The sequence below is a fragment of the Betta splendens genome, chromosome 21 (assembly GCF_900634795.4).
Source record: "Betta splendens chromosome 21, fBetSpl5.4, whole genome shotgun sequence".
In the NCBI taxonomy this organism is placed as follows: domain Eukaryota; kingdom Metazoa; phylum Chordata; class Actinopteri; order Anabantiformes; family Osphronemidae; genus Betta; species Betta splendens.
The window spans coordinates 292054-315464 of record NC_040899.1 but is presented as its reverse complement, the minus strand read 5'-3'; the positions used below and the strand labels follow the sequence as shown (position 1 = coordinate 315464).

The following is a 23411-nucleotide window of genomic DNA, read 5'->3' as shown; positions in this document are numbered from 1 at the left end:
AGCTGATCACGACGCGATCACCGCGACGCACACCTGGACCGGACCGGATCGCAACAGCGCAAGCACGCACGCACGCAACGCCGGATCTTCTCACCAGGATTGCGCAGTAAGGCAGAGGCATTCTTAGGTCTGAGCAGAGTAGAACTCTTAGGGTATCAGTAATTGTTTTATTGTTGTGTTGTTTCTTTTCCTGCACACACGATCTGATCACTGTGTATTTCCGCGATCACGTGACTGTAACGCTGTTACCGATCTACGTGAATCTAAGAGGTGCACATTGAAGCGTTGTAACCTGTGATTTCGCTAGCTTAAGTGCTTTATTGTGTTACTGTTGCGGTGCTCTGTTTCTTCTGCGACCAAGCCAAGCGCACGTTCAACCACTGCACGCTTCCGCGATCACGTGACTATATCGCAGAATATAGCTCCACGTGTTTGTGTGACCACAAGCCGTATCCACGCTAGTCCCACTTCACACTCCTTTACACGCTTCTTTCCCTGTGAGCGCCAGACACGCGCGCTCCATTCAAAGGGCTCACCGGCACACGCGCGCAGCTGTGCCACCTCACCACGCCCCTAAAGGGGGGCGCTCTCCCTCCTCCTTTCTCTTTCTCTCTCTCTCCCTCTCTCACACACGCACCCACACACACACACACACACACACACACACACACCACACACACACACACACCTCCTATCCCAGGTAACGCGCATACACATACAGTGCTTCCAGACGAACACACCATAAGATTAAGTTGTGATTTGCTGAGTTATTCAAGATAGTGTTGACACTAGAGTTAATGTTAATTGTTTAATAAAGCGTTCATAATTTAATTGGTCCTTTTCTGTGATTATTTGTATATGGTTTTGCAGCACTAGTAAATTGAGTCGGCTATGGTACGGAGTTCATCCTTCAACCAACTTAAATACAAATGAGACTGTATTGGCTATTCCAAATTGGTTATTGGTCCCTGGAAACAGGGTGGTGCCCCGTAAACTAAGTAATTATTAATTCAATTAATAATTATTAAATTAATAATAGTAAGTGTTTCACTTGCCAAACTATAGACATTTGTCGTATAGTTATATATATTTAAGCTAATAACCAAGATTTGTGAATCTAAATTATAAACATAATTGGTATCTCCACTCAGGAGCTATAAATCCAATTATTATAATTTGTGCTCCTCGCATATCCCCAACATGATGCTGCAGCTTCTCTACGTACAATGTTAGATACAGTGGCTCCTCTGAAGAAAAAAGCAGTGAATCAGAGGAGGTTAGCTCCATGGTATAACTCATAGATCCACAGCCTAAAGCACATGACCAGAAAACTAGAAAGTGTGGGAAATTTTGTGTTTGTCATGAGATGCTGTGCCTCTGGCTGAGGATAGTACTTGGGGGGTCATCAACCATTTGGTTATCAAATGGTGGGGGTTTCACTGTAGTGACCACGGGAACATTGTTAAAGGAAGTAAAGGGGGGTTTACTGCACTCATGTATATCAAAGACCAGTCAACAGCTCATGTGGGGGTTTGTAACAGGGTATAAATACAGATCTTGTGTCCTCAGTCCCTCAGTGGATACTTTGTACATGCTGTAGTAAGATGTGCCTTACGTCTTAGAGGTATTGTGATTGTGATCCACTCCGTGTCGACATGAGAGTAAACTTTGAGATGGTTTATCACACTGATGATCTCCGGTTGATTTCTTTATAAGAAGATTTCCACAACAATTTGGTGTCAGAAGTGGGAGGGATGTTCAGTTGATCGACGCCTGGCCCAGACTGAAGGTAAACCACCAGTGGGAATCTCAAAGGAGATTCAAGGAAATTTTCGCTCCAACAAATGGAGGGATGGAATCCCGCCTGATGCTGGGTCGGGGTGGCGGACAGCGGACGCTCCATTCAGTTTGTGAGTACAGTGTTATGAATCATCTCTGTTTACGGAAACACTTTGGGTGTTGTAGCGCTTGGTATTGTTAAGTCACGTTCGTGTTTAAATTCTGTAATACCTTGATGGTGAGTGAGAGCCCATTAGTCTGTGAAGGACTTTGTGAGTAGCAGACACCAGTGTGGATTAAAAAAAAATACAAAAAAGCAGGGAAAGGTAACTGATTGATCACTGGTAGGATTACGAAGAATTTGTGAAGCCATGAGGGCTTATAAGGGAAACCACCGTACGAGTAAAAATTAAGCAAGATTGTGAACCACTTTAAGCTCAGCTTGTGTGTTATATGTCACTTTGTGTCAGATGTGGCTTGTTTGTTTTTTGTTGTTGGTTTTTAAGTCTAGATTAATTATAACTGTTATATAAGATAACTATTAATTATACTTAATTATGTAGATAGTAGATCTATGGATGTCCCACTGGAGTAAAGGGGATATGATTGATCTAATAATATATATAATGCTATAAGCTTGTGATGACTCCTTTAGTGTCTGTGTGCAGCATGATAAACACACAACAGGGTACGTTGCTCTGAACGAATGTGTCGTACAAAGTACCTGGCTGAAAAAAAGTCATCATAAGGTAATTGTGTGAATGCTAATGTCTAACCATGCTGTGGTATGGAAAGATCAGAATGAGTGGAGACTTGTGTGTTTCAAAAAATCCAGTTAAAGTCTAAGCATCTGCCCAAGTGAGTCTAGGAACAAAACCCAAAGAAATGACTATTTAATCCTTACAGGCTCTGATTAACAGGCTGCAAACAATGGAAAACTGGGTGAGGATGTTCAACTTTGGCACCAGGTAAACTATAGAAACCAATAGCATTTTATTATGTAGTCCGTGTCACTCATTAGCAAAAGGTTGAACCAGGAGAAGAGGAAGTTGGCAGGTAGGAAGAAGGAGGTAGGGGAAGTTAAGAGTAGATGGAAATCTGCAAGATTTGTTTTGAGAAAGAAAGTCTTGTGAAAGTGAACAATGGGGATAAATTAGCAAGTAGGGGAGGAATCAGGGATCTGTACCCTGCTGTCTCTGTGTGAGGAGCTTTGATCCATCAAGGAGACGTCATCTCTACAGGAATCTGGGACCAACAAAAGCTGATGTTGACCAGAAGCAGAAGACCCACAGTGGGGGAGAAAGGACACTCTCTGACCTCTCTCTGACCTCTGTGCAGGACACAGACCAAGACTCTCACTAACTGCTCCTTCCAGGAAAAAAGGATTTTCTTCCAGTAGGTGTTTGTTGATTACAGGCACCAGAATCAGAACAAAAGGGAAGATGCAACAAATGCTCAGGAGTGAAGACGGGAAGGTGTTGGTGACTGAGAGATGGAAGAACAGCTGCTGTCTCTTCAAGGGACTGAAGGTGATGGAAGTTTACACCAGCCGGTGTGAGAAAGGTCCAAGACAAAGAATAAAGGAGAAGACAACAGCGCTGACAGAGCGATCAGAATCATAATGACTGTTCTAATCAAAAAGAACCAGATCTAGTAAGATCCAGAGCAAAGGATTTTCATCAAAATCAGCTAAACCACAGAGACAGCAGAGGACGACAGGTCAGAGCATAGAGAAGACACAGACATGAGCATAGAAACATATAGAGAAGGCACAAATTATTAGGATGTTTCTCAAATCAATACTAAATTTCAACAGTAAATTTAGAATGAGTAGTTTTTATATCCAGACTATTTATGCTCCACAAGTTTTTGAAAAGAAATCAGTAAGATTGAATTAAATTTTTAAAAAGATTTTATAGGGAAAGCATATATGTCAGATTGATAGAAAAATAGATGAATAACCAATTTTTTCTATAGTCATTTTCATCCCTGAGTGATGATAATGTAATAACGATAATGATAAAACGGGATAGTAATTATGACCAGATACTGGTTGATGTGGATGTTTTCTGAAACTGATAACATCCGAATAGATTTTACTTGAGTCTCTGAGCCAAGGTTCCATTGTTTGACACCTCACCCCCACTTTGTCTGTCCTCACACCAAAGGGTTAATTAACTTTAGAACCATTTGGAGCTGTTTTCACCCAGACAGTCCTGGTGGTTTTTCAATGAATACTAACTGAATGTGGATCTAGCGTATTCATGTTATCCCTGACTCACGTTATTGGGATTTTTGATATTTGTGATTTTGAAGATATCTCTCCCATATAACAATTTACATGGGATTAATTTTTGTGACTATACATGAATTTTTGACTTGGACTTCTGACTGCAACACAGACTTGATTTTTATTTTGCTTCTTCCTAAGAGTTATAGAAGGTGTTACTGAATTCAGTGTACATACAGTATATAGTTTTGTTTTTGCTTGTTTGGGGATTTTTTGATTGTTTTATATGCTTGTGTTTGTTTTAATCTCAGATTATCTGCAGTAAAATGAGTTTTTCTAATGAGATGCTTTATACAGATGTCTGAAGGACCACAGTATACAATCATTTCTGTTCTTGTCACTTTCAATCCATATCATCCTTGTGAAATCAGGTTTTGATGAAGGGTGAACCTGGGTTAATCCAGGTACACATGCTAACATCTCTTTTCTTTTCATGGGTTTAATCCATGTATCAAAAGGGAGGAGGTTCAAATATTTGTTTGTGATTTTTACATTTTTTGTGTTTTGAAAGTGGTTCTGATTTCTCACCCAATATTAAGAGTTGAAAGAGTCTGAATATCATTGATATTAACCTAGACAATTTCTTCTGAGAATGATAGCGTTGGTTTCTAGATGACAATCAAAACTGGATTAAAAAGACATAAATTAAATTAAATCTTAAAATTTGTGGCCAATGACACAAATGCAAGTATAAGAAGCCACAGTTTTAATCAGTAAAAAACATTAAAATAAAAATAAATAAAAGTCTTAAGGTACTATTTACCAAGAACTATTTAACAGCTGTAACCTCCAAAGCTAAAGTTTGAAGAGGTGAATGATTAGATCCTTCAATGATTGGTTTTGAACTAAACAGGAGTCTATTGTTTATTGATGTTCATTTTATTCAAATTCCTTAAAAATGCATCAGCTACTGTTTTATTATTTTCACAAACATCTAAAATGATTCTGTCTTATATAATTGTCAGAGGAGCCATAGTAAGACCTCACAGTGAAGCCTATGATACTTTCTGCTTCACATTTTTATAATGTTTGACTACAGTAACTGAGAATATTCCACAATAGCTTTTCGAACAGTTTTTGCTTTTACTTTAAACATGTTTTCAATTTTATGAAATGTTTCCTGTTTTCACACTGTAAGAAACCATTCTTCTATTTCTATTTTTCTAATACTAACACTTACTAACACTAACACATCTAACTAACTTTTATCAGCATTAGCTGCTACTACTTTGTGTCATTGATGATGTCATTTATGTGCAGGGTGTAACTGCTTATAGTTTTATACTTTTAAGCTTCCCTTAATGATTCTCCCCCTGAAAGCAGGAGCTGACCTGACCTACTGTTTTGGACCACCGATGACTAGAAATTTGATGAAAGCGTCATCAACGATGCTTCTGCTAGGGTATTGCTGATTGTGGAAGATTCAGTGGAACATCAACTTCAACTGTTTGAATGTCTTCAGTTGCAAAACAAATCAACATTAGGAAAAAGAAAAAACAAAGGACAGCAGAGATGGAATCAACAGAAGAGCAACATCGGAAACTCCTTCAACAGAACAGGTTTAAGGAATCTTCTGTGAGTAGGGAAACCATGTTTCCTTCTATTAATGTGGACGAGCACCAACAGAATATCAAGGACTTAAAAGGGAGACAGACAGTAAATAGACAATACCTTCAAATGTTGACAATAATTTCCCTTGTTTGTATGTTTGACACTTAGTGTCAAAAAGGGAGGAATGTGGGAAATTTTGTGTTTGTCATGAGATGCTGTGCCTCTGGCTGAGGGTTGTTCCTGGGGGGTCATCAACCATTTGGTTATCAAATGGTAAGGGTTTCACTGTAGTGACCACGGGAACATTGTTAAAGGAAGTAAAGGGGGGTTTACTGCACTCATGTATATCAAAGACCAGTCAACAGCTCATGTGGGGGTTTGTAACAGGGTATAAATACAGATCTTGTGTCCTCAGTCCCTCAGTGGATACTTTGTACATGCTGTAGTAAGATGTGCCTTACGTCTTAGAGGTATTGTGATTGTGATCCACTCCGTGTCCACATGAGAGTAAACTTTGAGATGGTTTATCACACTGATGATCTCCGGTTGATTTCTTTATAAGAAGATTTCCACAACAAAAGGCAGTGGCGTTTCAACAAAATAAATGTAAACAGCATTGCATGGAAGGACAGTCTAATAATATATTCCTTTTCAGCAGTGTAGCCAGGCTGGCTAAGAATCATAGATGTGTTGAGCCTACCACCCCTTTAAATCTCAGCAGCAATGACTTTATGAACTACTTTACTAATAAAATTATACCCATTGCAGAAGACATTCAGCAGCAACTCTCTCCAAATGACAGAAAGCACTGTCTAGATCCATTAACTTTAAGTTTACCAAATCCTCTGTCTTACCTAGACAGCTTCTTCCCCATAACTCATATGGAGTTAACCTCAATAATTAACTCTTCCAAGTCATCCACTTGTCTTTTAGATCCAATCCCAACCAGATTACTCAAAGACGTTCTACATTTAATCAGCTCGTCCATCCATCCATCCATCCATCCATTTTCATCCGCTTATCCGGGCCGGGTCGCAGGGGCAGCAGTCTGAACAGAGAGTTCCAGACTTCCCTCTCCCTGGACACTTCCTCCAGCTCTTCCGGTGGGACCCCAAGACGTTTCCAGGCCAGACGAGAGACGTAGTCTCTCCAGCTAGTCCTGGGTCTTTCTCGGGGCCTCCTACCGGTGGGACATGCCCGGAACACCTCCCCAGGGAGGCGTCCAGGAGGCATCCGAACCAGATGCCCGAGCCACCTCAACTGGCTCCTCTCGATGTGGAGGAGCAGCGACTCTACTCCGAGTTCCTCCCGGGTGACCTCACCTTATCTCTAAGGGAGCGCCCAGCCACCCTGTGGAGGAAGCTCATTTCAGGCGCTTGTATCGCCTGAAATGACCCAAAGCTCATGACCATAGGTGAGGGTAGGAACATAGATTGACTGTTAAATTGCGAGCTTTGCCTTTTGGCTCAGCTCCCTTTTCACCACGACGGACCGATACACCGACCGCATTACTGCAGCCGTCGCACTGATCCGTCTGTCAAACTGACGCTCCTTCCTGAACAAGACCCCAAGATACTTAAACTCCTCCACTTGGGGCAGGAACTCTCCTCCAACCTGGAGAGAGCAAACCACCTTTTTCCGGTCGAGAACCATGGCCTCAGATTTGGAGGAACTGATTCTCATCCCAGCAGCTTTACACTCAGCTGCAAACCGCACCAGCGCACGCTGGACGTCCTGGCCCGTTGAAGCCAACAGGACAACATCATCTGCAAAAAGCTCGTCCATATTAAATCAAATCAACTAATCTTTACATTTAGGCTATGTACCACAGGCTTTTAAGGTGGCTGTGGTCAAACCTTTATTGAAAAAACATACTCTGGACCCTGGAGAACTAGCCAACTATAGGCCCATTTTAAATTTATTTGAAATTTATTTATTTATAAGGTTCTTTAAAAAATTGTGGCTAAACAATTATCTGACCACTTTAGTGGGAATAACCTGTACAAAGATTTCAGTCGGGATTTAGAAAACAAAACAGCTCTGTTTAGAGTCACTAATGATCTTCTCTTGGCTTTAGACAATGTTCTAGTTTCTGTCCTTGTCCTTTTAGATCTTAGTGCTGCATTTGATACATTGATACAACATTCTATTACAGAGACTAGAACATAGAATTGAAATTAAAGAACCAGCACTGGGATGGTTTAAATCCTATTTGTTGAACAGATTCCAGTTTGTTCATGTTAATGAGAAATTCTCCACACCTGACCAATAAAACTAATTCTGATTCTGATGAAGTATTTATTGACTTTGATTTAACTCACAGTTTCTCGTGTACAGGTTCAATTTGTTCTCGTACGGCAGCCATCTCCCCTCTGCTCTCAATGTCTTCAGACACTGAGGAGAAAGATGCATTTTTTTTCGCTTTAGTCTGATAATAAAAGGAATGCGATTACATATTCAAAACACTTCTTGTTTGCGAATTATAAGCAACCAGACTGATTCTACTGTTTTCACTGACCCTGTACAAGCAGGAAGCAGGAGGTGCTGATGGTTCCAGCTTCATTGGTGGCTGTACAGGTGAAACGTCCACTGTCTTCAGCAAACGCCTCGCGGATCACCAGCCGGGCAAAACCGTTCTCGTAGCTGATCTGGAAGTCAATGGAGCTCTCGATCTTGTAGTCCTCTCTGAACCACATGACAGCGGGAGCTGGATGTCCACTGATCTGGCACTGAAGGGTCACTGAATCCCCCTCTGTCACATTTGTGTTCTTCAAACCCTACAGACAAACACAGGACTTTAAGAAAATGTCTCTTCATCAAACTATCAAAACATTTTGCGGCAAGAAGCAGAATGACACTACTTACAGACACAACTGTTGGTGGTGCTGCCCCCCCAGTGGATGGCACAGCTGCTGCCTCCGCCACCTGTTGGACATTCACAGAAATGCTTAGAAGCCATCTAGAAAAGTATCTACAATACACTATTTCTATGGGACACAATCCAACATTTTGAAGAGAGGACCACAAAGCTGGATGGAGGCAAGCCTTCATAGGCTCAGGAGGTGAGGATGAAGTTGTCAATGACACTAAGGAGCATGACCTTTATTAGCAGGATGTTAAAACCTGGACTTTCACAGACATCAAGAAAACCAGAGAGAGAAGCACAACTACTGGACAGAAAGAGACAAGGTTAGTTAAACATGGGACAATGATGGGAGGTTATTGGACAGAGGAGGTAGAAGGAAACAGAGGAGCTCAGTGTATAAATTAAGTCCCCCAGCAGTCTATGTCTATTGCAGCTTAACTAAGAGATGGTTCCTGTGACTAACAATAATTGCCAGTGACCTGAACCATCTCTAACTATAAGCTTTATCAAAAAGGAAGGTTTTAAGCCTAATCTTAAAGGTGGAGAGTGTGTCAGCTTCTCAAACCTGAAGAGGGAGCTGGTTCCAGAGGAGAGGAGCTTGGTAGCTAAAAGCTCTGCCCCCTGTTCTACATTTAAACACTCTAGGAACCACAAGTAGCCCAGCGCTCTGAGAACGAAGTGTTCTGCTATAAGGTCTTTAAGATAAGAAGGAGCTTTATCATTGAGTACTTTGTATGTGAGTAGGAGAATTTTAAATTCTATCCTACATTTTACAGGCAGCCAGTGCAGAGAAGCTATTGTAGGAGAAATGTGATCTCTCTTTCTAAGTCCTGTCAGAACTCTGGCTGCAGCATTTTGAATGAGCTGTAGGCTTTTTAAGGAGCTGTTAGGACATCCTATGAGTAAGGAGTTACAGTAGTCCAGCCTAGAGGTAACAAATGCATGGATCAGTTTCTCTGCATCGCTCTGAGAGAGGATGCTTCTGATTTTAACTATATTTCTAAGGTGGAAGTAGGCAGTTCTGGAGATTTGTTTAATGTATGATGTAAAAGAGAGATCCTGGTCAAACATGACACCAAGGTTCCTCACAGTAGAATCTGAAGCTAATGTTATGTCATCCAGGGTGGCTATCTGACTCAATAGTGTCTCTCTCAGATTTTTAGGCCCAACAATATACAGTAAATAAACAGTATGATGATAGATAATATTTAAAATCTATTTAATATAAGGATTTTTTGAAATCATTGAAATGCTTCAAACTGAGAGGAGCAGCAAGACTCAGCTCCCTGGCTGTAATCTTGCATTAAAAAAAACAAGACTAAACATTATTTCTAGAGAAACTGACCATATTTACTAATCAGGTTTTCTTGTCCTGTTTAGATGCAGCCCACTAAACTACTTACTACTACTAGCTCCCCAGTCCTCAAACATTCTCTTCGTGTCCCCAAAGTACCCCTCCACCGCCTTTAACTTGGTGTCAAATACAGTGATGTCTTTAAATGGTGGAAAGGCAGGCTCTGTTGTCAGCCTTGTTTCTACCACTCTGTGAGGTAGATTGGTGGACTTGTCTGTCTTGATGATCTTTCTAGCCATAGCAGTGGAGGAGGACAGCTCATTCTGCAGAGTGGCAATACCTGAGCCAGCGATTGGAACCTGCCCGTCACAGAGAGGAGAACCAACCAACCACATGTATAAAAGGTTTGGTTTTAAAAACATGTTAGTTTAATTCACACACTACACTACAACAGAGTCCACAAAAGGAGGTATGCATGAAGCTGGAAAAATAAATGGCTACTGGATTAGGCAGTTTATCCATTAAATCAGTGAGGTAAAGGTTAAAGGTAGATTCCTCATTGCTTTGTTGTACATACTGTATATGGTCACTTCTACATTACAGTTCAAAACAAGTTTGCATTTCAGGCAAGCAGCAAAAAAACATAATTCATGTAATATTTCAGTTTCTTTTCTTACGTTTACACAGTGGATAACCAACATGCTAAAAAGGTTTGACTAATTTACAGATCAAGTGACAATCAAGTGATTGTGGGACTATTAAAGGTTTTCTTATTGAAAAAGTCAACCGTTTTACAGTTTTTATTGGTCGCTTTGACCTGTTTTACGAAACTAGTTTCCACTTAGTCTTCAACATCATTATTCCAGCTGTGCATCAGACACATCTAGCAAATGTGTAAACCCGTTCTCGTTGGATTGATACAAGTTCCCCACCCTATAGCAAAACAGTTAAAAAACTTCATTGTTTTAGCTTTGGTGACCAAAGAGAAACCATCTGTTCCAAACTATTAGAAACCAGTAAGACCAGTATAAACTCACCATAGCACCTGTTTGACACTCCTCAACAAAAATCTTTAATTTGCTATCAGCTTTTAGGCCTTAAAAAGGTACCAGGTCTGTGTTGGTCTTTACCAGCATGTGTAAACTACAAAGACAACAAATAGCAACAGGCTAATGTAGCCCTGGCTAAAAGAAAAGTATCTGTGTTAAAGAGAACTAAAAGAAATAGTCCAAAACAAACTACTTGGATAATACTTCAGTTACATATTTTTCAGATATCATTTGAGTATGTTAATTAAATCAGTTAAAATGACAAAAGAGGTTTGACTATAGTAAATTTGTGTTATTGTTTAGCAACGATTTAATAGAAAAAAACTATGTATGTGTTACTGTGTTTACAGTATAACTATGATATATCAGATTTTTAATCTACGTATGCTCTGGATGCTATTTTTTTGTTATCAGACTGGTAGTCCAATCACACCAGGTGAGAGCGGGATCATGAGAATCTGTGTGTGAGTGTGACAGATTACAGTGAGAAGCTAGACGCATGGTGAGGTTGCAGTTGAACTGTTCCTTGACTACGGGGGATGCAGAGTTCGCCAAAGAAGTTGAGAGCATTTAACATACTGCCGAAGAATTAGGATGCAAGTCTTGGACTTTTCCTGTGGGCACTCAGAGGAGATCCAGAATTCTTCCCGTTGGGACCAAGTTGCCAGGTCGACACCTCGCTGTGGTTGTTCCTCCACTATTCTCAGAGCCAAGTACACCATATCATACTGTACTGATAAACTAGGAGACTGTGAGTACTGAGTGTTGCACATGCTTGTTTTTGTTTTTTTTTGTTTTTTTTGCTTTAGAGCGAAGTGGTCATTAAGTTTGCAGACATCAACAATACCAATCGTTGACTCAGGCCTGCATATGTTCCTATTAACATATGCGTAAAGATATTAAGATTGTGTAAAGCATTACAAATTCTGTAAAGTGTTTGGGATTACTTCATAACTAAATTTAGACTTTTACTTTAAATGGACATTGTCCAGAAGTTATTAAAGGTGGTCTTTTTGTACTTTGGATAATAGAACAATAGAATACAAGCATTTATAAATACGATTTATTCTGATTTATTACGACACCAAAATATAAAAATCAAACCCAGGGCCCTGCCCATTGTATTATAACAGCTTAGTTATTTACTGTATTTAATAGTTAAATGGGACGGGCACTACATTAAATTGACGGTCAATGAAGCACTGATTCACACTGAGATCAGTGTTTTGTTACGTATGACTGATTGGTCGTGTTCATATACTTAGTTGCAAGTCGTACTGTTTGAAGGCAAAATGAGTTTTTGCTCTATATTTCCAGTGTTTGACACAGTTAGAGCCTTTTGCAAACAAAGCGTGTCATTTTAACATTGAAGCAGCGTTTCATTGGACGGCTGCGTCAAAGCGACTAATAAGAACTGTAGAATCCCAAACTACTGTATATCCAAGGCCAACATTAGTTTTTAGTTAATGTTCATGACGCTGCCCTGATGTTGGTTGGGTAAGTTCAGCTCTGAAAGAACAAAGTTCATTTATTTCAGTGTGTAGACTTTAAAGACGGACATTATTATTATTATAATTACCATTTACAGGTTCAAGTGGAACTGGAAGCACTGAGCTTCCATCCGAGCTTTCAAATGTGTTGAAAGGTGCTGTTGGGGGACCTCATCTGTATAATCTGTTATTAACAGAATTATTATTAAGGTCCCACATGCTCAAACAAAGGAAACACTGCGGCATGCATGTAATGTCCTAATTCTGATAGTAGTGAGTGAGAACAAAGAGATTTCAAATCTCAGCGCCAAAACCAGGCGCCAGGCTGGGGACCCATACCTGGCTCCCCCAAGCGACAAACGGCGGAGAAACTTCAGACGTCAGCCGGAAGAACTTGGACGTCAGCCGTCCTGATTGGACCAAACAATAGGACGGGCGTGACCAAAAACACGGTTATAAAAGTCGCCGTGACCAAAGACTCGACCCTTGTTCTCTCCGACCCTGTCCCGTTTCCCCTTGTTCTCCCTGACCCTTGTTCTCTCCGACCTTCTCTCCGACTTCGTCCCGGTCCCTTCTCTCCTCGCACACGAGACCACCACCTCTGCACCGGCACGCCTGGAACCTCCACCGCCGCCAGCAGCTGAACTAACGGGGACGTCGTCACAGAGAACGGGCCTGATCACCCATCTACTTCCAGCCACACGGCAGGAAACCGCCAGCTTAACCGCCTCACTCGCCGCCGCATCAGCTGATCACGACGCGATCACCGCGACGCACACCTGGACCGGACCGGACCGCAACAGCGCAAGCACGCACACACGCACGCACGCAACGCTGGATCTTCCCACCAGGATTAAGCAGTAAGGCAGAGGCATTCTTAGGTCTGAGCAGAGTAGAACTCTTAGGGGATCAGTAATTGTTTTATTGTTGTGTTGTTTCTTTTCCTGCACACACGATCTGACCGCTGTGCATTTCCGCGATCACGTGACTGTAACGCTGTTACCGATCTACGTGAATCTAAGAGGTGCACATTGAAGTGTTTTAACCTGTGATTTCGCTAGCTTAAGTGCTTTATTGTGGTACTGTGCTGTGCTCTGTTTCTTCTGCAACCACGCCAAGCGCACGTTTCAACCACCGCACGCTTCCGCGATCACGTGACTATATCGCAGAATATAGCCCCACGTGTTTGTGTGACCACAAGCCTTATTCACGCTAGTGCCACTTCACACTCCTTTACACGCTTCTTTCCCTGTGAGCGCCAGACACGCGCGCTCCATTCAAAGGGCTCACCGGCACACGCGCGCAGCTGTGCCAGCTCACCACGCCCCTAAAGGGGGGCGCTCTCCCTCCTCCTTTCTCTTTCTCTCTCTCTCCCACACACACACACACACATACACATACAGTGCTTCCAGACGAACACACCATAAGATTAAGTTGTGACTTGCCGAGTTATTCAAGTTAGTGTTGACACTAGAGTTAATATTAATTGTTTAATAAAGCATTCATAATTTAATTGGTCGTTGTCTGTGATTATTTGTATATGGTTTTGCAGCACTGGTGAATTGAGTCGGCTATGGTACGGAGTTCACCCTTCAACTAACTTAAATACAAATGAGACTGTATTGGCTATTCCAAATTGGTTATTGGTCCCTGGTAACAGGGTGGTGCCCCGTAAATTAAGTAATTGTTAATTCAATTAATAATTATTAAATCAATAATAGTAAGTGTTTTACTTACCAAACTAAAGACATTTGTCATATAGTTATATATATTTAAGCTAATAACCAAGATTTGTGAATCTAAATTATAAACATAATTGGTATCTCCACTCAGGAGCTATAAATCCAATTGTTATAATTTGTGCTTCTCGCATATCCCCAACAGTGCCATCATGTAATATTGGTGTCAGTTAAAGGCGTTGTGCGTATTTAACATGGCAGAATAAATGGTTTAACCTAAAGCAGCAATTAATATAAAAAGACACTTCATGGAAATGGTGTTGGGTCATTTCTCCTGCTTGCCTGATGCTGCCTGTCCTTACCTCAAAGCTAGACTCATGTTTTGAAACAGGAACTTTAGAAACTTTAAAATGTGGAATTGGAGGGGGGGGCAGAATCCACATGGAATATTTCTGTTGCTCTCTGAATCTGGAGTAACCAACAGAGTTCAAAGAGTGTTAAAGCCCCAAAATGACAGTAAATACTGTAATAATTTATGTGGTTATCAAGAGATTTGTCCTTTTCTTTAAAGATGTTTCTTTGCCAGAAGCACAGAAGACAGAACTATTCTACCTTTAAAAATTTGGTCAAATCACTTGGTAATTCTGTTAGAGACCTATCTAACCTGATGCAGTGGTACAGTTGCTTCAGGGTTTAGCTCCTGAGGAGTAAAATGGCCAACCTGCACCCCTGTTGTCCAGTCGCCTGGATACTGTTGGTTGGCAGCCATCTCTATAGACTTCTCTTCAACTCTACCACTTTCAACATGCGCAGGCAAACGGACAAGAGCAAGGTAGACGGCAGCCACCACTTTGGCCCCTGCCCTTTTCCCTCCCTCAGCCTGAAGACAAGCAACAGCAGAAAGATCTTATGACATTTCCCCCTGTCACTGTACAATGGGGAAATATGGGTGCTTGCTCATCTGTAGCATTTTATGAACCAAATAAATGAAAGAAAGGTTAAAACACATTCACAAAACCAAAACAGCAACAGTATAGCTGATTCCAATAGAAACAGAGGAAGAAGAGTGAAATAAAATAACTTAAACAGAGCAACTGTGACATGTTTGGTTTGACTTGGCTTGGCAGTGGCATGGTGGTAGAGCTTGGGGTCTACCAACTGAAGGTTGACAGTGGAAGGTCCCAGGTTCAAGCCCACTAGAGAACCAAGTGTGTCTGTGAGACTCTTTACACTAGCTCCTTGGGCACCCACTGCTCCCCTAAGGGGATGGATGTAACATGGCAGAGACTACAGAGAGTAATTTCCCCAATGTGGGATTATTCTCCCAGGCCATTTCAACAGTTTAAGGCTAATAACCAACATAGCCACAGTATTAACCACGTGCAAACATTGACTTCATTGCATCATTCACATGTTTAGCAAATAAATGTTTACCAAGCTGTGGATCTACTGTGCACAAACATCCATATAGACACAGTTAAATCTTGCTTTCATGTTCTGGTTCGGCTTCTAGTGGCCATCAAAGGAAAATGAAGCTGCACTCTGCATTCAGGCTCTTTATTTATAACAGTGAACAGCCCTGGTAGCTGAGAGCTAAACACACTGATGCAGGTAACTAGTACCTGAACCTAACCCTGCCCCATCTTCCAGGTTGCTCAGTGACACAACCTCCCCTCACACTCCGAGCAGATCCAGACTGATCACATGCTTTTTTCCACACTAAATAACGCTAATGAAATGGACTTTGATGTCTCAGTAAGGTGTCTGTAACTTTTCATGCCAAAAAGCTCTGTAGATCGCCCACAGGGCCCGTCTGAAAACGTCTGTTTCAACCTCTTGTCCACAAGGCTCTGTTTTAGGGCTGTGTCGCAAGCCAAGTTGATCGCCACACCTCTTTGAGGAAGTGCATAGTCGGGATGCGCGGCAGGGATCAAAATTCACGGTAACTGAATCCACTGTAACAGCGAAAATGGCTAGCTCGTCCTCATAGTAAATTTCAACCATATGTTTGATCCAGAATCTGACTCTGGAGTTGAATGGGAAGCTGTTGAAGTGGTTACACTTGGACTGGCGTAAGGTATGTCTCAATGGCAATTTCACATATCATTCAATTCGTTGATTTATATAATATGCAACTTGATTAGCAGCTGCTAATGCTAATAATGAACTAATGGTTCAGTTTTTGCTGGGAGGAATGCTCCACAGAGCTTTGCGGGAAAACATGGGGAGGCGAAACGTGCTTCTATATTAACGAAGGTTGGTGTACAGATGTCACAGTGTTGAAGAAGTTCGGCAGTCCTCACGTGGAGTGCTTCTTTATCAAATGCCGCTTTTATCCATTTTTATCCATATTGTGGCAGGCGACCACAGGTGGCCAGCAGAACCACCAGAACCAGCAGACACAGAGTCAGCTTCTTCCCCCAGGCTGTTTCTGACCTGAACTCTACCGGTCACACAATATAATGACTCAATGACTGTTAAAGAAATGAACATAAATGTGCAATAATCACTGTTGAAGGTGACACAGCGAGCCGTAGTTTATTTGTCTATTTGTTCATTTATTTGTGTAAATAACTATAATTAAAATTAAAGATGGAGTCAGATGACTTATAATTCCTTGGTTGTCCTGTGCAAACGATTAAAGCTGAATCTGATTCTGATTCTCTTACCCCAGGGACTTGTTGCTCCTGGCCTAACTGGAGGGTACTGGGTGTGGTGGTGCCAGCCTCATCTCCCTGCTTCCATGGCGGCAAAACATCAGCAGCAGCTGCCTGCCTGTGTGTTGTGATGGGAGACTTGGCAGGTCTGGGATGGGAGGGGGGGTTGTTAACAAACATGTATTTTTCATTTTTTTTTACTGTTTTGTTTTTTTGTTCATCTTAAAATATAATCGAGTGCTTTTTCCACCCACCTGACAGGTGTGGGGGGTGTAGGAGCCTTCACGTGTCTGACTGGTGATGGCGACTGTTGGCGTCCACCGGTTACCTTGGTGACCAATGAGGATGGAGTTGGAGATTTGGATGTAGGTTTGGGAGGGACTCTGGGTGGTGTCTTGTGAGCCAGAGGTTGAGTCAAATCAGCATCCTCCACCTGCACATCCAAAACCATTAAAGGGGATAAAACATCAACAGAGGTTATGGAGACGATTATAATATAAATTAAGCACAAAAAAAAAAAAACTGATGATACAAAGATGACTTCTAAATAAATGCAACATGGGAGTGTATTAAAATTTGTCTAGAAAAAAATCTCGGAATTTAATTGATTTAATACAAGAAAAACAATAACTAATATGAAATTAATAATGTATCACTATATAAATCCAACAGTGATTAGATTATTACCCTAATATGGCACAAAGGAAGATAATGAAATTAGATGGAATTAATTAAAGAGGTGCTGGGATATTATTAAATAAAATACAATAAATTAAAATGGAAAACATCAAGAACCAAATAAAATGAGTAGAGTAAGTGTCACATAATTTGAAATATACCTGAGAGAATAAGATTTGATTTGATTAAACAAGAGTTTGCATTTGATGTAATTTCTAGTGACACTCACACTGTGGTCTGAGTTTGTGTAATCTAAAACTCACCGTCTTGCTCTTCTTTGCTGGAACAGCCTCTTCCCCTGAACACACAGATTAATATCACTTGAGCATCTACAAACTGGTCGCATTAATTCAATTAAAACCTAATTACAGCTACTGCTAAAGAACCATAAGATAAAAATTACTGTCAGTTGGAACTGGTCACAAAGCTAAAGCTAGACCTTTTACTACTTTCTAAGTGTATGTCAGCAAATACAATAACAAAATGTTTTTTTGTAAAACTGATTTAAACCTAGCTTTTGAAACAAACAGATTTCCAAATATTTTACTATTGCCTCTTCTATTGCTTTTGATACGTAGGTAATTCATAATTCATAACCCCCACCCTGAACCAGCAGCTCAGCGGTCGACGTGGCCCGTCCACTGCTGTTGGTGGCGATGACAGAATACGTCCCAGAGTCCTCTGGGAAGGCCTCAGCAATCAGCAGACTGTACAGGTCTCCATCCTGGAGGATCCTGAAGTCGGCTGAGCTCTGGATCTCAGCTCCCTCTCTGTAGAACTTCACCGCAGGCGTTGGGATCCCAGTGACTCGGACATCCAGCCTCACCTGGCTGCCCTGTCTCACTGTGATGCTCTGCAGTCTCTGAAGAAAATTTGGAGGCGCTGTCTCCGCTGCAGAGGAAACATCATTAATAAACCTATACCAGAACTGCTGTAATCCTGATTACAAACTAATGGTATCTACTTTTTCACCATTCACCATTTTCTAAATGTCTGAATACTGTATATTCTGTCTCAGACATCAGTCATGTTACAACACTAAGCACTGGGGTGAACGTGTATTATGTGTGTCTTGGCTCCACAACTTTGGAACTCTTTACCCCTGGAGATCAGGTCATCCTCAGATCTGGTTGTTTTTAAATCTAAACCTTTTGAATTATGTGTGTGTGTGTTTTGACTTATTGCTGTATTATGTTCAATATTGTAATAGTATTTTGTTCAGTGCCTTAGTCACCTGTGTTGTTATCTGGTGCTATATAAATAAAGCTTTGATTGATTGATTGATTGATTGATTGATTGATTGATTGATTGATTGATTGATTGATTGATTGATTGATTGATTGATTGATTGATTGATTGATTGATTGATTGATTGATTGATTGTTGCAGCAGTCTCACCTGTGACAAGCAGCTCGGCGGTGCTCGTGGCTTGTCCAGCTCCATTGGTGGCTCTGACAGAAAATCTCCCACTGTGTGCGGCGGTCACAGCAGGGATCTTCAGAACAGCACGGCCGTCGCTGAACGAGATCTGAACACCGGGCAGAGCGGCGATGGAAAGAACCTGGCCATCACGAAACCAGCTCACCTCGGGAACTGGAGAACCTTCAGAGGGCACAAACAAGTTCAACTAAACCACATCCAACTTCAATAATAACAAACATCCTCCTGAAATCAAACAGCAGCTCCATCACTTACCACTAACTTGAGCCTGGAACGTTGCGGCACTACCCTCCAGTGCCACAACGTTCTGCAGCGGCTGCGTGAACGTTGGCGCCTGTGTTGACATGTTAGTCGGCACCCTGTAACAAACCAGACAAATAGTGTGTGATGTTAGTTTGGATTACATGTAGAACAGCGTGTGTAGACCTGAGTCAGCTGACAGCTAGATGAGCCAGGTTTATAAGTTTCTACCAGAATATCAACATCATTGTATCTGTGCCTGCATCTCCAAAAAAGGTACCTTTGTTCTGGAAGGTACTGTAATTCTTAAATCAGTCAAAACTTAAACTGAACAAGAAACTGTTAAGATCAAGTTGTGCTTTAGACTGAGTTTCAAACAAATGTGTAAAGTTGATTTTTTTAAATGTAGTTTTGTTATTGTTTCTCATTGTGAAAAATGTGGTTACATAGGTTTTACAGTTCATTTGAATATTTACCCATGATGTCATCAAAGCCAGAACTTAACCCAGAATCATTAAGTGGTTCTGATTTCAATCCCTGATTTTGAGCAGCATTTACCAAACTACTGTCTTCCAGTTGTTTCTCTGTGAGGACCTAAAGCAACAGTTATAACAATCAACTGTATGACATTTCTGTTTTTGAAAACCAAAATGTGCAGCGCTTTCTGCAATTTAGGCAGCAGTGGGACAGATGATTTGGGGAGACTTACAAATGACGACAGCTGAAGTCCAGAGTTACAGACATTAGGAGAAGAAACTGCCAAACTGCGCCTGCTATCAGATAGCATAAAAATGGAGCTAAAATGATGTGAACTTGCTACAAGCGTGGACGCGGGTCTCTCTGCGGCACCCACCGCCATGTTCTGGGTTTAGTCTCAGGTCTGGAGGTAAATTTAGACCCTGAAGCAGTTCTTATTTATACCAGCAATACAGTGGGTGAGCTCACAGGTGTGAACAAATAAAAACACATAATTAACACGATTCATAAAAAAAGTTGGATTTGTACACAGTGAAACTGAACAGAATCTATAAATCGTTTAGAATCTGAAATTACAAAAAAGAAATTGAATCAAAAAACAGTTCTGCCTTCCAGTGTTCATTACTATTTAATTGTTCAGTTTTAGTTTGTATTTGGTTTTATTTAATTATACATAATTATTAAAGGGCCTCTTTGTTAGTAATCATTTACAGTCCTTTCCCCAACTTAAAAGAACTGTCTAATGAGACACAGCTAAACTGGTGTCACAATGTGCTTCTGTACTGGTCTTCATGTTGGCCACCAACATCAGGTTACAATCTACCTGTTTGTATTAGAGGCTTTTTCAGACCAATGCATGTGAAACTAATTGTTTTTTATTTATAACATAGTTTTTACTGTAACTGCTTCACCTGATCATGAGTGAAAACTCATTAGGACATTTACGACTTGTTTCAGCTGCTCCACACAGCATAGAGTTTCAAATAATGCATATTCAGCAGAACTCTGCTGACAGGTTTTGTCAGGGGGGACATGAAGTGCTGTTTTAATGATTGACATAAAATGTGATGCCAATTATGAATCAAAATTAAGTATGACTTAATTTAAAATTAAGCAAAACAATAAGAATAAAAACTACAATTAAACCAGTAATGGTAGCATACAGTAATTATACTAAGTTTTAATATTTTACTTGATGCCTATTTTATCAAGTAAAACGTGACTTGATTTGCAGCCCCACAACAACATGACGCAACTAAAAACCCTAAAGGATGAAAAAATATCTATCAAAAAATGTGACGCATTTTCATCACTTTATCAATGCCGCTCATAGTATTAAATCACAATTTTACATAAGATAATTAAGAAAATGAACCAACCAACTAATGTACATATATTGTAGATTATTATGAAGGAACTGTGATTTTTCAAACTTCAAACAGCAAATAACATAACACATCTCTAAACCCCACTACATAAACCTTCAAGTTCTACATAGATTGAACAGTTATTTTTGCTTTTCCAAACAAAGTGGTGTGAAACTCAACTTTTCGATTTAAAGCTTAATTACGTCGTAATTTCATACTATACATACATACCTTTACAGCCATGAATCACCCAACATAAGAATCCACTTTCAGAACCATTTATTTGATTCTTCTCTGGTCTTGAACATTAACCTAAACTCATCAGAACAGCAGCTGTTACACAACCCCCCCCCCCCCCCCCCCCCCCCCCACACACACACACACACACACACACATACCTCCCAAAATAACCCAGCTGATTTTAGTTTTTCAGGTTCCTAAGTCAACACCAAAGCTCATCAACACCACCAATCAATCATCGAGAAAAGCACACTACTTTAACCCAAAAATTATCCAGTTGGAACGAATCAGCTCTACTCTTATATTTCCAGATGAGAATTGGAGCGACACATATGGCAGGAGCCAAAAATACCCCAAGACCCTGTGCACCCCCACCCTGACCTGTCCATGTTGACTGACAGGCACCATGTGGCACATAGCTAGAGGTGAACTGATAGCCCTGGTGCTGATTCCCTTAAAAAGCCATAGGCCTAGCTAACAGGCCACTCTAATGAACTCAGCAGCTATTCTTGGCCCGTCTCTGATCCCTGATCAGCCAGCTGCACGTGGCCTCATCCAACTGCACCACACACTAATGCAAAAACACCAACAGGTTCATGCCAGTGTGATCAGAGCCCATTTAAACCATGAGTTGGCAAAGATGAATAGTCATTGCAAAGTTACTCACTTGTTTCCACAAGAGTGCCTGGTTCTGATGGGACGGGGCCCTGAAGAATCTCACAAGTCTCCTTATCCAGAAGCGTTTGTCTACAAAAATTTCAGAGGAGAACGGTTGAGCCTCAAAATATCCCCCTCAAAAAAATAAAACAAAACTACACACTGAGGTAGTGTAGCTTTGCTTTCCCTCCTCCTTGCAATCCCTCCACCCGAGGCAAGGCTGGGAATGCTCCAACTGCTCAGGAGGGCCCAGATGGTGCTTTAGGGTTTTATACCAAGGGGACAAGCTACATCATCACTGCACCCAGGCTCCCTATAGGCTGGGCACGACATGCAGAGAGGCAAGATGGGACATGACAGCCATTCATCCAACCTCCTTCCTGCCAGAGCCCCCTCCATCAGGGTTCTCCTGGCTTTGATTCAGATCAATCGTTGAACAGCAGCTCGATCAGATGTCTCATTTTGCAGCATTTGGCTTGTTAGAGTCTAAAAAAGCAGATGTCTTGTGAATCTGTGAGAACTGTGACAACCATCAAATAAATGCTGACCGAAATGAGGCAGAAGCTGTCCCTGTCACTCAAACTCTCCCTCCCTCTCGGCCCAGCCAAACTGTAGTTATAACACAACAAAACACTTTTAAAGCCTCATTGCCTTCACGTCACTGAGAAGAGTCAGCTTCAACAATGTCCTATTTCTGTCAGAAAACCACCCCGTCTGGGGGAGCAGTGGGCAGCCATGGTGCGGCGCCTGGGGATCTAGTGTGAAGTGTCTTGCTCAAAGACACGCCTGGTGCCAGAGGCGGGGATGGAACCAGCGACCTTATGCTCTGCCTACTGAGTCATTAGGTCAAGTGTTTTCAGTCATCTGTTATTGATAAAGCACCCAAATTGATGCTTTATTAATTAATTATGACCTACATTGACAGTTTTGTGCCATTGTCTGTTTAGAGCATTTGTTTAGATGTTGACTGGTGCTGGTCTAGGACAGACCTCTTACGTGGTTTTGTTTTGACTGACTCCTCCAAACTCATGTTTTTAGAACCTGCTAAAAGGCTCACATATACATTCATACATACATTTGAACTACTGAAATAAATTATCTTTTGATAATAGACTCATTTATTGCAATGTACATCTATAGTATTACATGACTTTATTCTGAGTGAAAGCGTGTGTAGTTTTATGCTGTAAACCAAAGTTAGCTAACTTTTCAACTCCTGATGTCACAGGTGCTGTGACGTCACAGTGTAGCATCGCGTAACTGAAGACAACATCCTAATTCATGCGGTTTTACTTGGACACTCACTGAGCTCTGTCATTGCGAGTTTCATCTTGTTCATCAAGTGTCATCACTAATTTAGTAATTCCTCCCAACTCACCCAGGAGTTTGCTCCTTTATGCTGTTGCTGACGCCATCATAATAGCATGCACACAACTGACCTTCAATGTAAAAATATGGTTGAAATAATGTAGATTTTTTGTGTAATGCTAACGGTTGTAAAAATGTTTAAAAAATTACCTATTAATTACTTATAAATCAACATTAAAATACCAAGAACTGAGGCGGATGTATTCGGTGCCAGACCACCAGGAACTGAGGCGGGCGTGGTTGGTGCCGGACCACCAGGAACTGGGGCGGGCGTGGTCAGTACCGGACC

The 23411-nt window shown here is 41.2% G+C and overlaps 1 protein-coding gene across 22 annotated transcripts in view; it reads right to left on the bottom strand.

Annotated features, from left to right (window-relative positions):
- Positions 1–22007, bottom strand: part of ttn.1 (titin, tandem duplicate 1) — a 173208-nt gene extending 151201 nt beyond the window's left edge. For all 22 annotated transcript variants that reach the window (XM_041068717.2, XM_055504775.1, XM_041068719.2 and 19 more), the window contains exons 1-10: positions 21765–22007; positions 19029–19132; positions 18732–18935; positions 17937–18224; positions 17597–17631; positions 16910–17088; positions 16668–16803; positions 8486–8545; positions 8139–8397; positions 7942–8014 (exon numbers count right to left, since the gene is read on the bottom strand). In XM_041068717.2, coding sequence (XP_040924651.1) covers positions 7942–8014; positions 8139–8397; positions 8486–8545; positions 16668–16803; positions 16910–17088; positions 17597–17631; positions 17937–18224; positions 18732–18935; positions 19029–19119 — 1325 coding nt within the window. In that variant the 5' untranslated portion in view covers positions 19120–19132; positions 21765–22007. The remainder of the gene's footprint in view (positions 1–7941; positions 8015–8138; positions 8398–8485; positions 8546–16667; positions 16804–16909; positions 17089–17596; positions 17632–17936; positions 18225–18731; positions 18936–19028; positions 19133–21764) is intronic.
- Between the last annotated feature and the right edge of the window lie 1404 nt (positions 22008–23411).